The sequence below is a fragment of the Equus caballus genome, chromosome 15 (assembly GCF_041296265.1).
Source record: "Equus caballus isolate H_3958 breed thoroughbred chromosome 15, TB-T2T, whole genome shotgun sequence".
Taxonomy (NCBI): domain Eukaryota; kingdom Metazoa; phylum Chordata; class Mammalia; order Perissodactyla; family Equidae; genus Equus; species Equus caballus.
The window spans coordinates 104,501,401-104,521,323 of record NC_091698.1 but is presented as its reverse complement, the minus strand read 5'-3'; the positions used below and the strand labels follow the sequence as shown (position 1 = coordinate 104,521,323).

Sequence of the window (19,923 nt, the reverse complement as noted above, 5' to 3'; positions counted from 1 at the left end):
GATCAACTGGCAGTGACAGCCTGGAGCTCTCTGTTGACACAGGACTATGGCCTCGTCCAGGCTCAGCTACAGAGAGTGCTGAGAGCTCTGAAAGAGGTCATCCACTGGCCCGGGGAGATGGGGAGGCTGCCCTCGTGCCCGGATGCCTCTCAATCACTTACAGTAAATCCTGTACACGCACAAGACCAAAACAGAAAACTACGACAGCACTGCTACGCAGAATAAGTTTAAATTGTGGAACTCAATCAGTATATACAGTTGGATATTTAAATCCCAAAGAAAGTTTTATTTTGTTTGTGTGGCATTAATCTTCTCAAATGTTGCTTCAAAAACCAAGAGCAAAGTGGTTATAAAACTAAGAATAGGCTTAGTAATTAATATGTATACATTTGTCAAAAATAGTTACCTGATTATCATATTTAAGAGACTGCGTCCCAACCAAAAACCGAATGGCATCTGTTTCTGCAGTCTGAGGTGTAAGAGCACGTGCCTGCAGGAGAGAAGGAAAATACACACCCATTTATGATGTTAGATTTAACAGACAAATTAAAAGGGCAGTTACCTCCTCCATGCTGATGGAGCATCAATTAGCACAAAGATCTGCAAGGCAATTTAGAAATATGTATGAAAAGCCTTCAACTTTTGTACACTGTGTGACACAACGATTCCACTTCAAATGTGTATATGGAAGCAATGTAAATGGGCACGAAAATTAAGCAATAAAGATGTACATTGTGTTTTTTAATAAAACCATAATTTTCAACAGTAATAGACTGGTTGAACGTATTATTCTTCAACAAAACAACAGAAAACAGCTCCCAGCAATGGCAGAGCGGGCAGTTTAAACCAAGTCTGCTGCAGGGGCAACTGGAAAACTAAACAAAACACTGAATTTGTTTCAAGGCCTCAGAAAGCCACCACAGCAATGAAGAAACACCAGGATCCGGGGAAGGAAGTTTAGAGAGGCACGGCTGACCTCTGGCCCACGTTCACCCAGAGGCATCCATCAATCTGGAAAGTGCGGTGAAGCAGCTGAGGCAGAGGCAGCGTCTGACAGCCATGGGCTGGGGCACAAACACAAGGGGAAGAGCCCACCTTGGAGAAGGGGCCAGCAACACATGAGGCCTAGGAGTGAAGTGGGCTAGAACGAGACCAACGGCATGACTAACGCTCCAACCTTCTGTCCCCAGTCAGATTCAAGGCCATCTGAGCCGGCGGTCTCCCGTTCCTCGCCCACTCTGCTTTGGCTGCCTGTGGCAGATGTTGTCTGCGCTCTTTTCTCACACCCCGAGTGCAACCAGCCCTATCTTTCAGCAAAAAGCTCACCTCACACTTCAGCAGGGAAACAGCCATCCAGGCCTCCTGCCTGGAGGAGGAGCGCTCCCTGGCTCCCCAGCTCCCTGGCCGGTCTGCGGCACAAAAAACCCGAGCCCTCTCTCTCCGTTCCCTCTCCTCTCCTCTGGTTCTTCCCTTTAATGGGAAACGCAGCCCACATCTCCCCTTGTCCTGTGAAAACATCTTACCTTGACTCATTTCCCTCTCAAGCTACTGCCGGATCTTTGTTCCTCCATTCACTGCAGAACTTAACAGTGGCGTGGATACAAAAAGCCTGCCTCAATGCCACCAGTTCCTCCCTCTGCCACCGCATGGCACAGCCCTCCCTGTGGTCAGACCCAAGGGCCTGCCTCCAGCCCCCCGCCGGAGCTCCATACTCCCCTGACACAGGACCCCTCCTTCCCTTTGCTTCAAGGACCCCTTTGTGTCTCAGCGCCAGTCCTCTCCCTGCCCCCTCCTCAGGCTGTGGGTTCGCTCCCATGGTCCCTTCCTTACTCTTCTCAGTCCACACTTTCTCCCCAGGCAAGCTCCCTTTCCCACAGGTACACTGTCATGGCTTGGCTGATGATTTCCAAATGTGAATCTGGTGCCCACTAACCAGCTCCAGGCAGTGCTGCCTAACCAAACTGATCCGGAGTGCCCTCCACACACCTGCTCACCTTTCAGCTAACAAGGCCCCTGCCACCCTCCTCTCCTAACCCATCCCACCTAGTAACTGCACATCTGGCCTTCCACATCTCCTCTCCATCCCCCTGCCACACCTCCCCAGTTCTCGCTTAAATCACATTTCCACAACCTCTTAAGCAACGTTCCTGACTTTCTATATTCCAGCTCATCCTCCACCTGGCCACCTCGTCAAGTCACTCTGGACCTCAGGTTTTCAAACAGTGGGCTTAACAATTCATTTCTCTCTTCCCAAACTCTGGGAAATCATACAAAGCAAGAAGGAGAATGAAAAGCAGAAACATAGACTGTCTTCAATGGAATGCGGAAATATCTATAACCCAGAAGCACAATACAAAAAGACTCAAAGATGGAGAAGATTTGGGGCCAGCCCGGTGGCACAGCTGTTAAGTTCACTCATTCCACTTAGTTGGCCCGGGGTTCTCCGGTTCAGATCCCAGGCGCGGACCTACGAATCACTTATCAAGCCATGCTGTGGCAGGCATCCCACATATAAAGTAGAGGAGGATGGGCACGGATGTTAGCTCAGGGCCAATCTTCCTCACAAAAAAGCATACTGTAATAAAAAATAAATAAATAAAAAATAAATATCAGCAAAAACTTCTAAGTAAAATATTTAAAAGAACCCAGCAGAGTCCTATTTCATGATCAAATGGAATTCTTCCCAAGAATGCATTTAGAAAGTTAGGTCCAACATTTAGAAAGTTAGGACTATAACTGACCAAAGAAATCAAAAGAGAAAAATCATATGATTGTATGATCAGTTCCATGGATACTAAAAGCATTTGAAAAACTGAATCTCTCTTTGACTGTAAACTCCTAACAGGTAAACCCTGTGAGCCCTCCAGAGGTGAGCCTGGTGCCACAGGGATTTCCTGCCCTGGCAGCAGGCAGACCCTCCCCTCAGCCGGCGGAGGGTATAAAAGCCCGGAGCCTGCTCCTCTCCCATGGCTGCACTGACCACAGGACTCCAGGTGAACCTCCAAGACCACCAGGCAGGTGCCAGGAAGCTGGCCTCCCAGTCGCTCCTACCTTTACATGGCTCATGTAATTTCCACTGCTGGCTTTCTATCCTGGTAGGAATTCCAGGGAAAGTCATCATTCTCGCCAGGCTTCAAACCCACATGGTCCTTTCTGGCCTTGCCAAGGTCACATCCTTAACTTCTAAGAAGGGCAGCACTGGGCTCAAATAGGAGCCACGGGACATGCCCCCACTCTGTTCACACCCCTATTGCCCCATCCACAGCACTGGGCACTCTAAGTCACATGCCTGCCTCTCCCACCTAGGTATGCAGGACGCCACCACTAGCTGAAGCCACACTCCTCCCTATGCCCTCAGAGCTGACACAAGGGGTCACTTGGTGTGTCCGTTAAATGACTAGTGGCCCTCACAACTAATGAAGGTCTTCAAAGGTTCAAAGAAATAAGCTTGCACGAGAGAAACAATTCTGGAGAAATATTTATAATAAAGATCATAATAATTAACAAAGAACAATGTATATGATATTTGAACATGCAAAAAATCTATAAAATGAAACTATAAGATGGCTTTGTGCTGAAATGCAATATCTTCGTGCATCAGTTTGGAAGCAGCAAATCCATTTACTGTTTGATCACGGTTACTGTAAGTCCAGTAAAATAATTCTCCTCCCTTTAAGAAAAAGAGTTCTAAAACTCACCCAAGAAATGATAGTATTACGTGTCTTATTAACGTAAACAGATTTTCAGCCATCCTCTTGCAAGGCAAACATGATAGGAATGCCATGCCCTAGATCACCCAGCCATGAAAATGGAAACACACACACTTAAAAACAGCACAGGGCACACGACGTCAGGAACTGGAACACCCAGAAGAGAAACCTGCACTTTACAGGGACACAAATAAATCATATATATACACACACATACATATATATCCATCCTGAGCCATGTATTTTTTGAGGAAGAAAAATAAAAATGAGAAACGCGAGCAAGCGAGAGCCAGCTCTGACGGCCTAGCAGTTAAAGTTCAGTGCACTCCACTTCGGCAGCCCTCATTGGGTTCCCAGGCATGGAACCACACCACTTGTCTGTCAGCAGCCATGCTGTGGTGGCAGTTCACATAGAAGAACCAGAAGAACTTACAACTACACACAACTATGTACTAGGGCTTTCGGTTGGGGGAGGCGGGGGAAGGAAGAAAGAGGGAGGAAGATTGGCAACAGATGTTAGTGTAGGGTGAATCTTCCCCTGCAAAAAAAAAAAAAAAAAACCAGCAAGTGAGTAAGCTAGAACCAAAAACATGTCTGAGGTTTCCAACTAAATCTACAACATAAACAAACAAATAATAATAAAAACAAAGCATCAAAATATTCTCCAAATTGAAGTTACACTTTTATTTCACTTGGTTGAACTCTCTGGGCTTCTCCTAAGCCTTGCTATTTCCCAGGAAAACATTGAGATCTATTCCCTTTAACCACTTAGGCAAACGTATGACATTCACTTGAAGACCAATCCCTGTCAGGTGCCTGATTCATATCACTAGGCCCCACGTTGAATTTACATGGTGTGGCCTGAAAATTCATTTCTCTCTTCCCAAACTAGGAAATCATGCAAAGCAAGAAGGAGAATGAAAAGCAGAAACATAAACCCTGTCTTCAATGAAACTCGGAAACATCTACAACCCAAAAGTACACTACAAGAAGAAGGCTCAAAAATGGAGATTAGAGCTGAGAGAAGACGCTGAAGAGGACGCAGGCGGTGACACCCCCAGACACAGGCAGAGGAGCACAGTTCTCTGAGTCAAGTGTGTGCCTGGAAGGGCAATGCCTAAACAATGCCTGGGACCTGCTTGTGACTAAGACTGCAGCCTGATTTTGGTTTAGGCTGCCCTGCTCCCATCTTCCAATTACCTTGACTGACTCAGTGATCCAACAAACAGGTATTATGCACCTTCTAGGGGACAGAAGAGAAATAAGATGTCTTTCTCGGCCCTGCTGTCCACCGAGAGGAAGGTGGGCCTGCTCTTGAACGTCTGCTTCTGACAGCATCAATACTCTAAATGAGGACCTAAACATGTAGGAGCCAGGGGGTCTTGTTCTGAACAAAAGGACTCACAAAGCAAACAGAGCACTGATCGGGAGGAACCCAGGCCTGAAGCAGCTTCTCTAAGAACCACAAGAGGTTTCACTGCTCTAAAGCCAAGTGTCCTCAATTTTTAAATGGGAAAGAATAATACCCACTCCCAGGGCTGTTGTGACAATTAAATGCCCTGTCATATGACTGTCACAAAGTATCTACTCAGAAAAATCTACCAAAATGAAACAAAAAACAAAACCGGACACAGGACAAAAGCTGGGGTGGAGAGTTTGTGAGAAAGCAGAACGGAGTGGAGCAAGAAGGGAGGGGAGGGAGCCCCAGGAGGGATGTTTCCAAGAAAACAAAACAAGAGAACTGATGAGTAACGGTACAGGTCAACCTCACAGAAAAGCATCTCGCACAGCATCTACAGAGCTGTTGATGGGAAGGTCAAGGCTCATGACTACCACACAAGCAAAACTGAACAAAGGAAAAAAGGAGGCATTTAACAACTATGGGAAAAATGAAAAGTTGCACAAGAAAAAAAATGAAATCATAGTACCCTACTTGAATCAGCAGTCAACAAAATTCATACAATTACAAAAACGAAAACCCTGAATACGGATTTGGCAAAAATTTGTCATATAACTATACTGGGAGTCTAAAGGAAGGCAAGGAGAGAGCATTAAAAAAGCCAAAAATCCTCGTGTGACATGACATTCAGTTACCAGATTACGTCCAAGAGATAAAAGCAGGTAAGGTAAAGACTAGAAGAAACCATTTTTAAAAAGTTGAAAGTGCTTGTTCCCAGGGAATCAGAATAGATGGAAAGGGAGTGTTTAGAGCCTGCTGATTTTAATCAGATTTTCAGGAATTTTACTTCTTAAACGACTCATAAGAATTACTTGAGTTTTTAAAAAGTTTTAAATATACAAAAATAAAAAGAACCAAACTCGTGAACACAAGTCCACAGTCCCTTCCTATGAGCTCAAAGATGGCAGTCATATGATCCCCAAATGCCCATAAACACTAACGTGCTCAGCATTTTCTTCTTTCATTGAGCCCTTTGTGCGGGTCTGCTGCCTTTTACTTACTGTAGTAGTACCTCACTTTCCCCTCCAAACCTCATCACCCCCAGTCAATGGTCAACAGTCAGACCCCCGTCTTCTAAGGTAAACTGCTCTCCACGGCGATCTGAACGGCACTGAAACCAAACCTCCACTATAATTTTCAGTTTTTGATGTTTACCTCAGTAATGGTTCTTCAAACGCAAGAAAGTCATGGCTCGCGAAGTTGTTTAAAGAACTACAAAAACCAGCTACTTCTCTCAAGATAAAGAAATTCAGATAAAATAGTTGACGTCCAAGGCAAGGATCCATTCCATCGATTTGTCAAATCCCAGGAAACAACATTTAATTATCTCAAAGATCCAACCCTGAAGATCAAACCCTTTGGGTTATTTAGGAGATTTCTTAAGGAGATCAAAAAGTTAATAAGTACACGGGCGAAAGATGCACCCACCTGTGTCACGCAGGACCCCAGCCCGTCCTGGGTGACCAAGTGATGTCACCCAGGACCCTGGCCCGTTTTGGGTGACCAAGTGATGTCACGCAGGACCCCGGCCCGTCATGGATGACCAGGCCCTTTAGCCCCACAAAGCCCCAGTGTCCTCGGCTGCGCAGAGGGAACCGGGGACCTCGCTCTGCAAACCGCGCGACGCCGTAGGGCCCTCCTGTGACCCACCTGGAACTCCAGCCCGTAAATCACCGGCGCGTCGTCCTCCATGCTGCGGCCGCTCAGACGCCTAAGGTCGGTCCCTAGAGCCGACACACCCCTACCTCAACGCCCATTCATTCCCTCCCGGCCAGGCGGCGCCGAACCAGATCCTTTCTGGCCCATCCCAGCTCCCGTAGGGCTCACTTCCTGTGTTTTCCTGACTCGTCATCACTACGCTCCTCGCCGGCAGCCAATGGCAGCGGCGCCGGGCTGGTGAGCATGCCCAGTTGGCTCCCATCCGGGCTCCCAACTCCGCTGACCCTGGGAGAGAAAGACCCGGCAGGGAAGAGCTGGGTGGGGGGTGGCGGCCACGGCCTTCCGTGCTTCGTCCAGGTTGTCGCTCCGCCCCCAGGTTGCAGTTACGGGCCCTCAGGTGTCTCCTGCTTGGAGGCCTCTCTGCTCCATGGCCGGAGAGAATCGCTTACCTAGGCTGTGACTCTCGTTTGTTATCGTGGGTACTTTCCCGAGCACCGGGACAAACCCTTTCCATGCGCTGTCTAAAGTTCTTCGGTCCAACCTTACGACTAGGGTACCGCACTTCCATTTCACGGAGGAGAGGCTGCAAAATTCAGTAACGATAGAGGGCGCGAAGATAGTAAATTGGGGAGCTAGGATGTGTGCCTGATCTGTCAGACTCAATGTGGCTCAGCCCAGGATCCTTATGTCAGGGGCCGTGTCAATTCTGTCCGCAGGCGCCCAGCTCTGTGTGTAGCAGAAGGATGCACTGCAAAAGCTGGGGTGATGAGGGCCGCCTGGCACCGCACTGCTGGCGGTATTTGACCAGCATTTGACTCTGAATGGGAATCTGCTGGGAAGACCCTACGTTCCCCTGAGGTCTCCAAGGACTGTCATGATGGAGAGGTTGACCCTCTTGGGCAGTACTCCCCAAGTGCATGCCTTGACATTAGGCAGTGCCCTTGGCAGAGAGGAATGACATTGCATGGAATCCCAAAATGCCATAGCTGACCCCCTTCACTAATCTGGGTACCCACCGGGTTCCAGGACCACACACCTGTCCTCTGTGTGATTGTTTAACTTTTCTCTATACCCTTAATCCATCTTAATGACGAATGGCAGAGTTTGGAACACATATGTGATAAGATGCTCAACATCACTAATCATCGGGGAATGCAAATCAAAACCACAATGAGATATCACCTCATACCTGTTAGGATTGCTATTATCAAAAAAGTCAATAGTGTTGGCAGGATGTGGAGGAAAGCAAACCCTTATACACTGTTGGCAGGAATGTATATTGGTACAGCCACTATGGAAAACAGTATGGAGGTTCCTCAAAAAATTAAAAATAGAACTACATTATAATCCAGTAGTCCCACTTCTGGGATCCAAAGGAAATAAAATCACTATCTAGATGAGATATCTGCACCCTCATGGTTACTGCAGCATTATTCACAGTAGCCAATACATGGAAACAACTTGTGTCCATAGACAGAGGAGTCGATAAACAAAATATTATATATATGTATGTACACACACACAATGGAATATTATTCGACCTTAAAAAAGGAAAGAAATCCTGTCGTTTGTGACAACATAGATGAACATGGACAACATTGTGCTAAGTGAAATAAGCCAGACACAGAAAGACAGATACTTTATGATTCCACTTACATGTGGAATCTGAAAAAAAAAGGTTGAATTCATTCTAACAGTAGAGTGACCGTTACCAGACACTGAGAGGTGGGGAAAAGTGAGATGTTGTCAAAGGATACAAACTTTCAATTGTAAGATGAACAAGTTCTGGACACCTAAGGTACAGCATAGTGACTATAGTTATTAATAATGTACCCTGTACCTGAAACTTGCCAGAGTAGATCTCAAGTGTTCTCACCACACACACACACAAAATCGTAACTGAGTGGGGTGATGGTTATCTTAATTACTTCGATTTTGGTAATCATTTCACAATGTGTATATATATATATACAAAAAAATCACATCATATACATTAAATACATACTATTTTTGTCAAAAATGAATAAAATTTTTAAAATCATTTAAAAAAAGAAGACAGGAATGGTCGGGTTTGGTTTTGCTCAGTTGAACCCAGTGCCTAGCGTCATGCAGGCACAGAGTTAAGGCTTCATGGATATCCTTTGGATGAATGAGGAGACCTCACTGATTGATTTGAAATCTAGCAAGCAGAGGCACTGACATGAGCATCCGTTTGCCCGAGATTAAGTTTTGGAGTTAAGAGAATGCAGGATCTTCATACTGCTACATTTAACCCACCCACTTATTATTGATATTATTATTACTACCATCTTTATCATTAATGTTATTATTACACAAACACTACAGATGCGTGGCAGGAAAAGTAGAAAATATACATAGGCACAGAGAAAAATCTAAAAATAAATATTTTGGGGGTGCTTTGGCCAGGAAGAAAAAGAGCCTAACCGTCACTCTTCCACCTGCCCCTCTGTCAGAGGTTTGCGGGTAGCCTCTGAGCGTCAGAATAATTTCCCTCTCTGTTCCCAATGATGGGGGCGGTTCCCCGCCCCTTCCCCGCCCCTTCCCCGTCCCCCGTCCGCACCTCGGGGCTCTGGCCCCGCCCACCGCGGCACGAACCGGAAACACACTGGGCTGCCGGCTCCCCCACTGGGCATGCGCAGGAGCCGGCGCGCGCAGGCGCAGAAGCTGCGGGGGCGGGGCGGGGAGCGCAGAGCCGGTTATCTTCTTCCCGGCTTCCTCTACCTTCTCGCCGGACCGTGGTCCCGGCCACAGGTGACCCCTTCCCCAGCCGCAGTGGGCGGGTGGCAGGTGAGGATCGGGACCCCGGCTGCAGGGAGCGGGGCGTCCCTCACCGCAGCCCCGCCGGCCTCAGCCGCAGCCCCTCGGGGCCCCTCCCCGGGTGGGCTCCTCTCCGGGCCTTCCCCTCGCTTGTTCCTCGTTGAGCTGGTGTGGGCTGATGTTCACATCGACCTGCCCGACGAAGCTCGGTGTTATGGGGTGAAATGCCGTGGTTTGTGTAAAAGCTTTGAAGTCATCGTGGAAATGTTGGCTGTTACGCGTCCTGATCCCTTAGAAAGCGACATCCAGGACTGAACTGATCGTAGAGCATGTATTCTGGGAAGAGTGAAAATGTGTTTATTTAAAAAAGAAGCGTCAGGCTCAACGATGTGTTCTAAAATAGGTCTGTTTTTCTCAGTCTCCGCTGCAAGAGTTTAACCCCAGTGAAAGATTTCCTTGGACCTACAGTTTCTACCTTTTTTTTGGCTGAGGAAGATCGTCCCTGAGCTAACATCTGTGCCAGTCTTCCTCTATTTGTATGTGGGTCATGGCCCCAGCACCACCACTGACCAGGGGTCTAGGTCCGTGCCTGGGGTCCCAACCCGGGCGCTGAAGCAGACAGCACCAAACTTAACCACCAGGCCACAGGCGACCCCAGTTTCTACCTTTTTATGGCTCCTTGAAGACGCTATATCTTTTAGGTTGAAATACTTTACTCCCTGCTTGTTTTCATAAATTCAGAAGATGGTCTTGAGTGGCAGGCAATGAGCCAGGCCCTTTATGACTGAGGGGGACAGGGAGAGGGGATGCAAATAGGAGAGTATAGTCGCAGCATTATTCTTTAAGTCGTCACATTCTGTGATTTCTAACAGGATCTTTGCGGGTCCAAGACACTGTGTTACCACTCTGCTTCGTCATTAAGGTTGTAATTGCTATGCTTGAATATGTACAGCTCAGCACAGTTTAAAAAGTGCCTGTGCATCAGTTACTGTTTAATCCTCATTATCCCATTTTACAGACGAGGAAACTAAGAGTAAAAGATGACGTCATTTTTCACAGGTGATGTTGCTTAGTAGTGAAGCTAAGATTCAAGCAGCTACTCAGACCTGCCTTCAGGGCTCCTCCTGTCGCCCATGCTGCTCTGAATCATCGTCCATCCTAGCAGCCTAACAAGGGGAGCAAAACAGGAAAACCTGCGTTAGGATCCTGTCAACATCGAGTATTGGCACTGTGACTTTGGCCAGATCGCTTGGCTTTTTCTGCTGTACGGTGGAGGTAGTAATACTTTATAAGTGGGTCCTGAGGATTAAGTGGGATAATACTTGTGAAATGCTTGATCTGCAGTAAGTTTTCCTTTGTAAATATATGCTAATTAGATTTCTACTACATGACATAGTACTGTCATGGAAATAGTGTTTACGTTATTGCAATCTGATAAAAGATTTGTAATTCCAAAGGTTTATGTCCAGAAAGGGAACCGGAACGGCTGTAGTTTTAGTTGTCCTTAGTGAATTTAAATCATTTAAAGTTAGTACTTAAAAAAATTTTTTTTTTTAAAGATTTTTTATTATTTTTTTCCTTTTTCTCCCCAAAGCCCCCCGCCGTTACATAGTTGTATATTCTTCATTGTGGGTCCACCTAGTTGTGGCATGTGGGATGGTGCCTCAGCGTGGTTTGATGAGCAGTGCCATGTCCGCGCCCAGGATTCGAACCAACGAAACACTAGGCCGCCTGCAGCGGAGCGCGCGAACTTAACCACTCGGCCATGGGGCCAGCCCCAGTACTTAAAAAATTTTTAAGGCATTAATTAATCTCATTGTGCAAAGCACTCACCTGGACAGAGAGAAAGATTTCTTTGCTAGCATTTTGACGATGACATGTTTAGAATCATATTCATGGTATAATAAAAATCATTAAGCCAATTGTAGGAGGCGTAAAGATTTATGTCATACACAAATGAAGAACAGATGTGTAAAGACTGCATGTAACATACATGGAAGAAAAAATATCACGTGCAAACCCAACCCAGTCTTCTCCCACCTGCGTAAGATGTGGACCATTGCCAGCAGCTTTGAAACTCTTCATGGGTCCCTCCCCAATCAAACCTTCCCTTGCTGTCACCAGCTGAATTGGATATTATTATTATTACCTTGCTTTTGTGTTTGTATTCCTAAAACAATAATTGTTTAATTTACGTTTTGAACTTTATATAGAGAATCATACTGTTTATTTTTCTACTCGTTCTTCATGAAAAATTAGATTTGTGAGAGTCAAACAGATTAATGCATTCCATGTGGGGTGGGTTCATTTGTTTTCACTGCCACTTCATATTCCAGTTTTGAATGTACTGCTATTTATTATTGTGTCTATGGCAGTAGTTGTTTACAGATTTTTTATTTTTTGGCCTTTGGACGGGGGGTACTTTGTTTGGATTTGCTGTTTATAAACATTCACGGTCATAGCGTATGGTGCCAGTGTGCAGAGTTCCTCTATGACACATAGGTAGTGAGACTGTTTGTTGTCTCAACCAGGGCTCTTGGGAGAGTGAAAAGAGGCACTTCGTTTTACTGCAGCCATGGGTATAAAATGGAATCGTTCTGAACCAATGAAGATGTGTGGCTTTTGGAATCGTAGGATACATGCGTGTGAAATGTGTGTCCCTTTCAGCCTGTTCAAATCTTTGTTCTATTTTTCTTTTTTTTTTGAGGAAGATTAGCCCTGAGCTAACATCATGCCCATCTTCCTCTACTTTCTATGTGGGATGCCTGCCACAGCATGGCTTGATAAGCAGTGTGTAGGTCTCTGCCCAGGATCCAGGCCAGTGAACCCCAGGCCGCCGAAGCGGAACGTGCGAACTTAACTGCTGCACCACCGGGCCAGCCCCCTGTTCTGTTTTTCTGTTGGGCCATTTATTGTCCTATTGATTTGCAGGAATTTTTTATACATTCTTGATATGAATTAAGAAGTCTGACACTATCAAGTGTATGTGAGTGTGTTGAACAGTAATACTTATCCATTGTTACTAAGTTTTAAACTGGTACAACCACTTAGTAAAGCAACTGGGCGTTCTCCAGTAAAGATAAAGAGAGATGTTCTCTATTATCCAATACACGTACACACACACTTGTAATAACATCGTGAAGACAGCTGCACCTGCACACCAGGAGACACGTACGCGAATGTTCGTAACAGCGCTGTTTGTAGTACCAGAAACCAAATACCCACCGACAGTAGAATAGATAGGATGTTTTGGCGCCATCACACAAGAGAGACCATCACCAGCGAAGATGACTGAAATCTTGCTTCACGCCACTTATAAGGTTGAATCTCCAGGTTAACAGTAGGAAGGGAAATAAGTCAAAAACTGAAAATGTAAGTAACTTGTTTGAGGAAATCCATGTGGAAAATTAAAGAAAAACGAGTATGACAAATTTCAGAATATTACCTCTGAAAGAGGAGGGAAGTAGGTACTAGGGTGTATTGTCTTAGCAACAGGTTATAGATATTGTTTTGTATCCACTCAGTATTTAATAAAAACTGTTGATGGAAAGTGCACCTTTAGGAGAGAAGAGGGAGAGTAACGAACTTTCTAAGGTCTTCTAATGAAAGAAGTAAGAAAGCTTACATGTGATTTTCACACACTCTCGCTTTCCATCAGGAGTTGGTGTGTCATATTTCTACTTAGCTCTGTGTACGTGTTACAGTTCCTCAGTTTCTTCTCTGCCATTCCCTGACTGTGGCTTGGCTCCTTGAGAGCTGGATGATGTTGCCTTGTCTTGTTGTCTAAGGCAGTAGCTCTCAGCGAGTGGTCCCTGGTTTGCAGGACATTTCAATCCAGCTCTTTGGCAGTGGCTTTTAGTAAACGTGTAGTTTCTATTCAGAAATCGAGATTAACTGTAGTTTTTATCTGAATTGGGCAGCATTTTTGTAAATTTTATCACTAGGAAAAGGTAGAAGTTTATTTTCTAAATTGTATTAGAAACAGGATTTCTGAAGAGAATCAAAACATAGTTACAAATAAGCATTGACTTGAGAAAATGTTGCTCTTTACTTGGCATCCTTCCTATCAGAAGATGATTTCTTTAAAAATATATTTTAGGGACTGGCCCGGTGGTGTAGTGGTTAAGTTCACATGCTCTGCTTTGGTGGCCCAGGGTTCGTGGGTTCACATCCTCGGTTTGGACCTACACACTACTCATCATTCATGCTGTGGAGGCATCCCATGCACAAAACAGCGGAAGATTGGCACGGGTGTTAGCTCAGGGCCAATCTTCCTCACCAAAAAAATATGTGTTTTAGGTAAGTCGGTAAGCACAGAGTTGCTCTCAGAGAGTTTTTCCTTTGTCTGCAGAAAAGTTACATTCCCACTATCACTAAATAAATTTTCCCCCAAATTCCCTATGAACTGTCACTTCTAAAAATTTTTGCCTGTTTCATAGGCCAGATAAAAAAATGGTCATTTTCCCCTGGGTTTCTTTGAGTATGGCTGCAGCAGTCGCTCCTTGCTGTAACCATGCGCTCCACGTACCGAGTGGGTCTTGCGCAGTGACCCCCTGTCCTCCCCGGGTCCTGTGGCTGTAGCTCAGGGCCATCCGTGGACAGCCTTCTGGGTACCCTCATTTTAGCCCAGCTTCCCACGAGTGTCTTGTAATACAGACAAGTTAACCTCAACTGGCAGCTATTTCTGCTTATTTTAAGAGTAGGCTTTTCTCTACCTACAAAGAAAACACTCTGATTTTGCCAGTTGTGATATTCTTTACCTTTCCTGTAATTGCATGTGTTGGAGCTTTTCTTATAGCCTGTATTATTCCACAGTTGTCCATTACTGTAGTGTTGGAATTTCTGGAGTTATCATCTGGACTGTTCTTATTGCGAGAAGGGCTTGTAAGCAGCAGTAGTTACTGGCATCTCCCAGGTACCAGGCACTGTGCTAGGGGCTCGCGGTACTTCAGTCCTCAGAGGTTTAGTCAGAAGGCCCGAATTCATCCCTGGCCGTGTCATTTACTGGCAGCGATTTGACACGAGTCCTGTCACTGCTCTGATCCTCAGCGTCCTCACCTGCAGAGTCAGGCAGTTGATACCTGTCTCGTTCAGCTGTTGTGGAGGTTCAGTGAAGGCAGTCTTGTTGTTTCCATGGCATCATGCCCAGGCTCCGTTTCCTGCAAGGGGAGGACCCGGGGGCGCATCCGCTCTGATGTTCCTGAGGCAGCCTCCACTCTGGACTCGCTATGAAACAGTGCAAGAAAAAAGGCTTTGTTCCTTTTCATTGTATTTTTGACTCATTTATAACTAATAATTATTAGACGAATATGTATTAAATGGGGAGTTAGTAGCTAACTGTCCTGGACGAGACAGTTCTCCAAAATGTTTCACCTTGATGATGTACTTTAAAATAGTCTTGTTTTTGGCTCTCAGAGTGATCCAGGCTATAAAAGGGATGGATGGCCAATTTGGAGTACTGTGACACAAGTGTTGACAGCGAGGAAAACGTAGTCTTACTGAGAAATCAGCTTAAGTATAGCTTTTAAAGATCAGAAAGGTATTGTTTTTTTCTGGACAAACCCTCATCTTTTATCATAGTCTTAGTTTCTTTAACTTGAATTTGTTCACTATGAGAGTAGAACTATATAAAGTAACTTTTTGTTCAAAAAAAGGTTGTTTGAGAAAAGGAGCAAAGGGGCCAGCCCAGTGGTGTGGTTAAGTTCCCATGCTCCACTTGGGCAGCCCAGGGTTTGCAGGTTTGGATCTCGGGTGCAGACCTGCACACCACTCATCCAGCCATGCTGTGGCTGCATCCCACATGCCAAGTGGAGGAAGATTGGTACAGATGTTAGCACAGGGCCAATCTTCCTCACCAAAACAAATTTTTTAGTTAAAAACAGAAAGCGTTAATAAAAAGAAAAGGAGCAAATAATTTTTTTTAGAGTTCAAACTCCTTGTTTCATTCTGTGGCCTCCTCCAGCCAGTGTCAAGCCAGGATTTCAGCTGTAACTGTCCTGGTTTCTCAACTGGCTGTATGATTTTGAGTAAGCTACATAACCTCTCCAAGCCTCAGTTTCCTCATCTGCAAAGTGACAGCAATGGTAGCAGCCGGATCAAGGGTTGTTCTGGGGATAAAGTAAGGAGAAACTTAGAACAATGCCTGCTACAGAGTAAGTGCCAGTAAGTGTCATCTTGCCCCTTGTCTTCAGCCTCAGCCGTCAGCCTGCCTCAACAAGCGTGCCTTGGCTTTCTTACAGTTTCTCTTACTCATGCCGTCTCGCTGTCTCAGATTCTCAGAATTAAGCAAACAACATTATAAGCTCAGGGGAGGATGCAGAGATGTTATAGGTTGGAGTGTCTTGGGAAGGCTTTGTGGAAAAGGGGGGACTTCAACTGAGTCTTAAAGAGTATGTAGGGTTTAAAAGGCTGGAAACCTCACACTCATCAGGGTGACTATGATCAAAAATACAGAAAATAACAAGTGTTGTCAAGGATGTGGAAAAATTAGAACCTTTGGTGCTGGTGATATATGGTGGGAATGTAAAATGGTGCAACCACTATGGAAAATACTTTGGGTCGTTCCTCAAAAAATTGAAAATAGAATTACCATATGATCCAGCAATCCCACTTCAGGGTGTACACCCAAAAGAATTGAAATTAGGGTCTCAAAGAGATAGCTGTTCACCCATGTTCATAGCAGCAGTACTCACAATAGCCAAAACGTGGAAGCAACCCAAGTGTCAATCGATGGATAAATGGATAAGCTAATGTGGTATCTATACATGATAAAATATTATTCAGCCTTAAAAAATTCTGACATATGCTACAACATGGGTAAACCTTGAGGATATTATGCTGAGTGAAATAGGCCAGACACAAAAGGACGAGTACTGTGTGATGCCTTTTATGTGAGGTACCCCAAGTAGTCAAATTCATAGTCATAACGTAGAACAGTGGTTGCCAGGGCCTGGGGTTGAGGAGGGAATGGGGAGTTGTTGTTTAAGGAGTACAGAGTTTTCAGTTTTGCAAGGTGAGAAGAGTTCTGGAGATGGATGGTTGTGATGCTTTCACAACAACACGAATATACTTAATACCAGTGAACTGTACACTTAAAAATGATTAAGATGGTAAATTTTATGTGTCCTTTACTGCAATAATAAATAAGTAAATAAATACATAAATGGCTGGAGAAATGGAATCTTTTGAATTTTGAACTGTTTGACTATATAGCTAATAAACATTTTTTAATAGACTTTTATTTTTTAGAGCAGTTTTAGGTTCACTGCAAAATTGAGCAGAAGGTACAGAGATTTCCTGTGTAGTCTCTGTCTGCCCCATTGTCAACATCCCCCACCAGAGTGGCACATTGTTACCAGTGATGGACCTACGTTGAAACATTATCATCACCCAAAATCCATGGTCTCTATTAGGGTCCACTCTCGGTGTTGTGCATCCTGTGGGTTTGGGCAAATGTGTAATGGCATGTAATTACCTTAAAATGACATGTATTCACCATTTTTATAAATTAAAAAAAACAGTGAGATAAAATCAGCTTGATAGTAACTGAGATATTCAGCTGATGAGGTTGACTTAGGTTTGTCTTTGTTTCAGGTGACCATGGACAGTGCTGCAGGTGCCAACCAGAGCACGACTGAGTCCCCACCCACCGAGGGGCAAGTGGAGAGCATCGCTCGGCAGTTGCCTCAGGAAGAACAGGGGCCACTTCTTTATCATGAGGAAACCATTGATCTTGGTGGAGACGAATTTGAGTCTGAGGAGAACGAGACCATATCAGAAGATTCTAATAATTTCATAGATAAACTTAATGAGCACATGATGGAGAGTGTCCTCATTTCGGACTCTCCTAATAATAGCGAAGATGACGCAGCTGACCTTGGTTGTTTGCAGGATGTCTCAGAATCTACAGAAGGCAACACTGATCACAGGCTGGAAAATATTGTAGATAAAGCAGCAGTTGACACTCTGAGTAATGACAGTGACAGTGACGGAGAGGAAACGACCAAAGATGTCTCAGACATGACCTCTGACAGAGCGTCATTGAAGGAAGACCCAGAGCAAGGAGTGAAAGGTGTGCCCGCCTCTGAAGATGAAGATGCAGAGGACTCAGGCCCCAGGGACAAAGACACTCCCCCAGAGGGGCCGTCAGAGCTGTCCTCCAGACAGGCCTCTCTCAAAGATGAGCCGGTGCCCGTGTGCACCATCTTCAGCCAGGCCCAGCCCGCACACTCCCAGCCACCCCTGTTTCCACGGGATGGCTTCGAGTCTCAGATGGTGAAGTCTCCTAGTTTCAGCGGCACAAGTGAGGCAGCAGCCAAGACCCCTCCTCAGGTGGTCCAGCCAAGCCCCAGCCTGAGTAAATTTTTTGGGGATTCAACCAACACTAATTCCTTGGCCTCAGACTTCTTTGATTCCTTCACAACTTCCAGTTTCATTTCTGTCAGTAATCCCAACGCAGGCTCTTCAGTTCCAGAAAAACTGTCTTCTCTCGCTACTCCGATAGGAGAAAAATCCCCAGGTTCTGTTGACCCTTCTTACTCCCCAGGAATTGAAAGATCAGAATCCGATGTTTCCACGGCTTCTGTAGAAATTCCTCAGTCTCCAAAACCGTTTTCACAGATCCAGGCTGTGTTTGCAGGGAGCGAGGACCCCTTTGCCACCGCCCTGAGCATGAGCGAGATGGACAGGAGAAACGATGCCTGGCTTCCCGGGCAGGGGACCAGGGACGTCTTGATTTCAGTAGCAACCCAACAGTACAGCACAGTGTTCGTAGACAAAGAGAACCTCACCATGCCTGGCCTTAAGTTCGACAACATCCAGGTAAGACGGAGTGTTTTTAACGCAGATGTTTGCCAGCAGAATTCTTCTCAATGAAATAGATAATTCTAGGTCCACATCTCGTTCCTTTTCATCTATTTCTGTTTTATATATATATAAAGACCCTTTGAGGGTTAAAAAATCCTTATTTTTCAGCAGTTCCTGAGATTCTGATTCTGAGATTCTATGATATTATGTCACTAGGTCATTTGGAACCCTGTTGATTTCCCTAATATAATGTATTTAATATATTAAATAATTAATGTATTTAATATAATGTATTAATGTATGTAATTAATTTAATTTAATATAATGTAATTAATCTGAGTCTTAGAAGTAAATACCAGTAAAGTAGGATAGTTACATCATAATTCTCTGAAGTAGCTTTAAACATTGTGTGATCCATTTATTTGTGACATTTGAGTTCCAGCAAATGTTAAATACCCTATTCCTTTTTTTAAATCTGGAAAATATATTTGTATTACATATAACATGCTTGATGTAGAAAGAGTTTTTATAGATTCATTAAGAAAAATATGAACAGCCCCCCAAAATAATAAATCACAAAAATGTGTTATATATAGTAAATAGTAATATAGAAAAGTTCAGTCTCACTAGTCTTTTATCAAAGATGATGAAATTATTTCCATTTTCCGTTATCTAATGAGGAGTTTTATTTATAATTATTTCATGCTTATTTAGAGTGTGGGAAATAGCCTGTCTCATGCAGCCCTGACGGGACCATAAATTGGTATAGACTTTTTTAAGTAAAATTTTTAAATGCTCATCTACATGTGCATATCTTTTGACTCAAAAATCCCAGTCTTGGGTATTTTTTATCAGGAAATAATCTCACCAGTATTCAAATACCCAGGTTGGGATGTCCATCAGAGTGTGGTTTATAACTGTAAAGAATCTGAGCTCATTGTCAGGGGTCTGGGTGAATACATTTGACTCATCTTTACAGTGGAATGTTTATGTAGGTATTAAAAATGATGATATAGCAGAATTTTTAATGAGGTTCACATAGTATTGTTAAATTTGAAAAACTGGATATAAGATGGCGTGTAACGTATACTCTGATAAGCATTTTTGTAGATATATGTATACATGCCTATAAAATGAATTCATTTGCATGTCATTTGCGCCAGACTGCAGGTAGTATCAGGGTTTCTGTGGCACTGTGCATGGGGGCACCACTCTGACCAGCCTGCTGGCCTCGAGGCCTGTGCATGTCTGTCCTCCTGGAACTGAAAGTAGGACCTGCCGTCTGCAGCAGCCCCTCTTGGAGGAAGGATCCACCCTTCCCCCTCACCCCCCCCACACACACGAACCGGTCAGCAGGCCCGCTGCCTGGAATGACCATTGTCTTTGACTGTCCACTGGATCAGGAGGCTGCTCAGCCCTGTGAGGGCTGGATTCTGTAGAAAAAGAAAAGTGATAGGCTAGAAAAGTGAGGTCGGTTAATTTTTCTAGGTAACTGAAGTGTAAGCCTGTAGA

General features: G+C 44.7%; 2 protein-coding genes across 7 annotated transcripts in view; one reads left to right on the top strand and one right to left on the bottom strand.

Moving 5' to 3' along the window:
- EIPR1 (EARP complex and GARP complex interacting protein 1) overlaps window positions 1-7,378 on the bottom strand; it is a 136,754-nt gene extending 129,376 nt beyond the window's left edge. The window contains exons 1-2 of one of the 5 annotated variants that reach the window (XM_001503640.5): window positions 6,820-7,378; window positions 407-490 (exon numbers count right to left, since the gene is read on the bottom strand). In XM_001503640.5, the coding sequence (XP_001503690.1) occupies window positions 407-490; window positions 6,820-6,861 (126 nt within the window). In that variant the 5' untranslated portion in view covers window positions 6,862-7,378. Of the gene's footprint in view, window positions 1-406; window positions 491-6,597 lie in introns of all 5 variants that reach the window. The other 4 variants (XM_070236751.1, XM_070236758.1, XM_070236757.1 and 1 more) reach the window with 4 other exon arrangements.
- A 2,096-nt stretch (window positions 7,379-9,474) lies between these two features.
- The window catches only part of TRAPPC12 (trafficking protein particle complex subunit 12), an 88,267-nt gene continuing 77,818 nt past the window's right edge, over window positions 9,475-19,923 (top strand). Inside the window, exons 1-2 of one of the 2 annotated variants that reach the window (XM_001502898.5) lie at window positions 9,475-9,636; window positions 17,200-18,426. In XM_001502898.5, the coding sequence (XP_001502948.2) occupies window positions 9,481-9,636; window positions 17,200-18,426 (1,383 nt within the window). In that variant the 5' untranslated portion in view covers window positions 9,475-9,480. The remainder of the gene's footprint in view (window positions 9,637-17,199; window positions 18,427-19,923) is intronic. The other variant, XM_005600235.4, reaches the window with a different exon arrangement.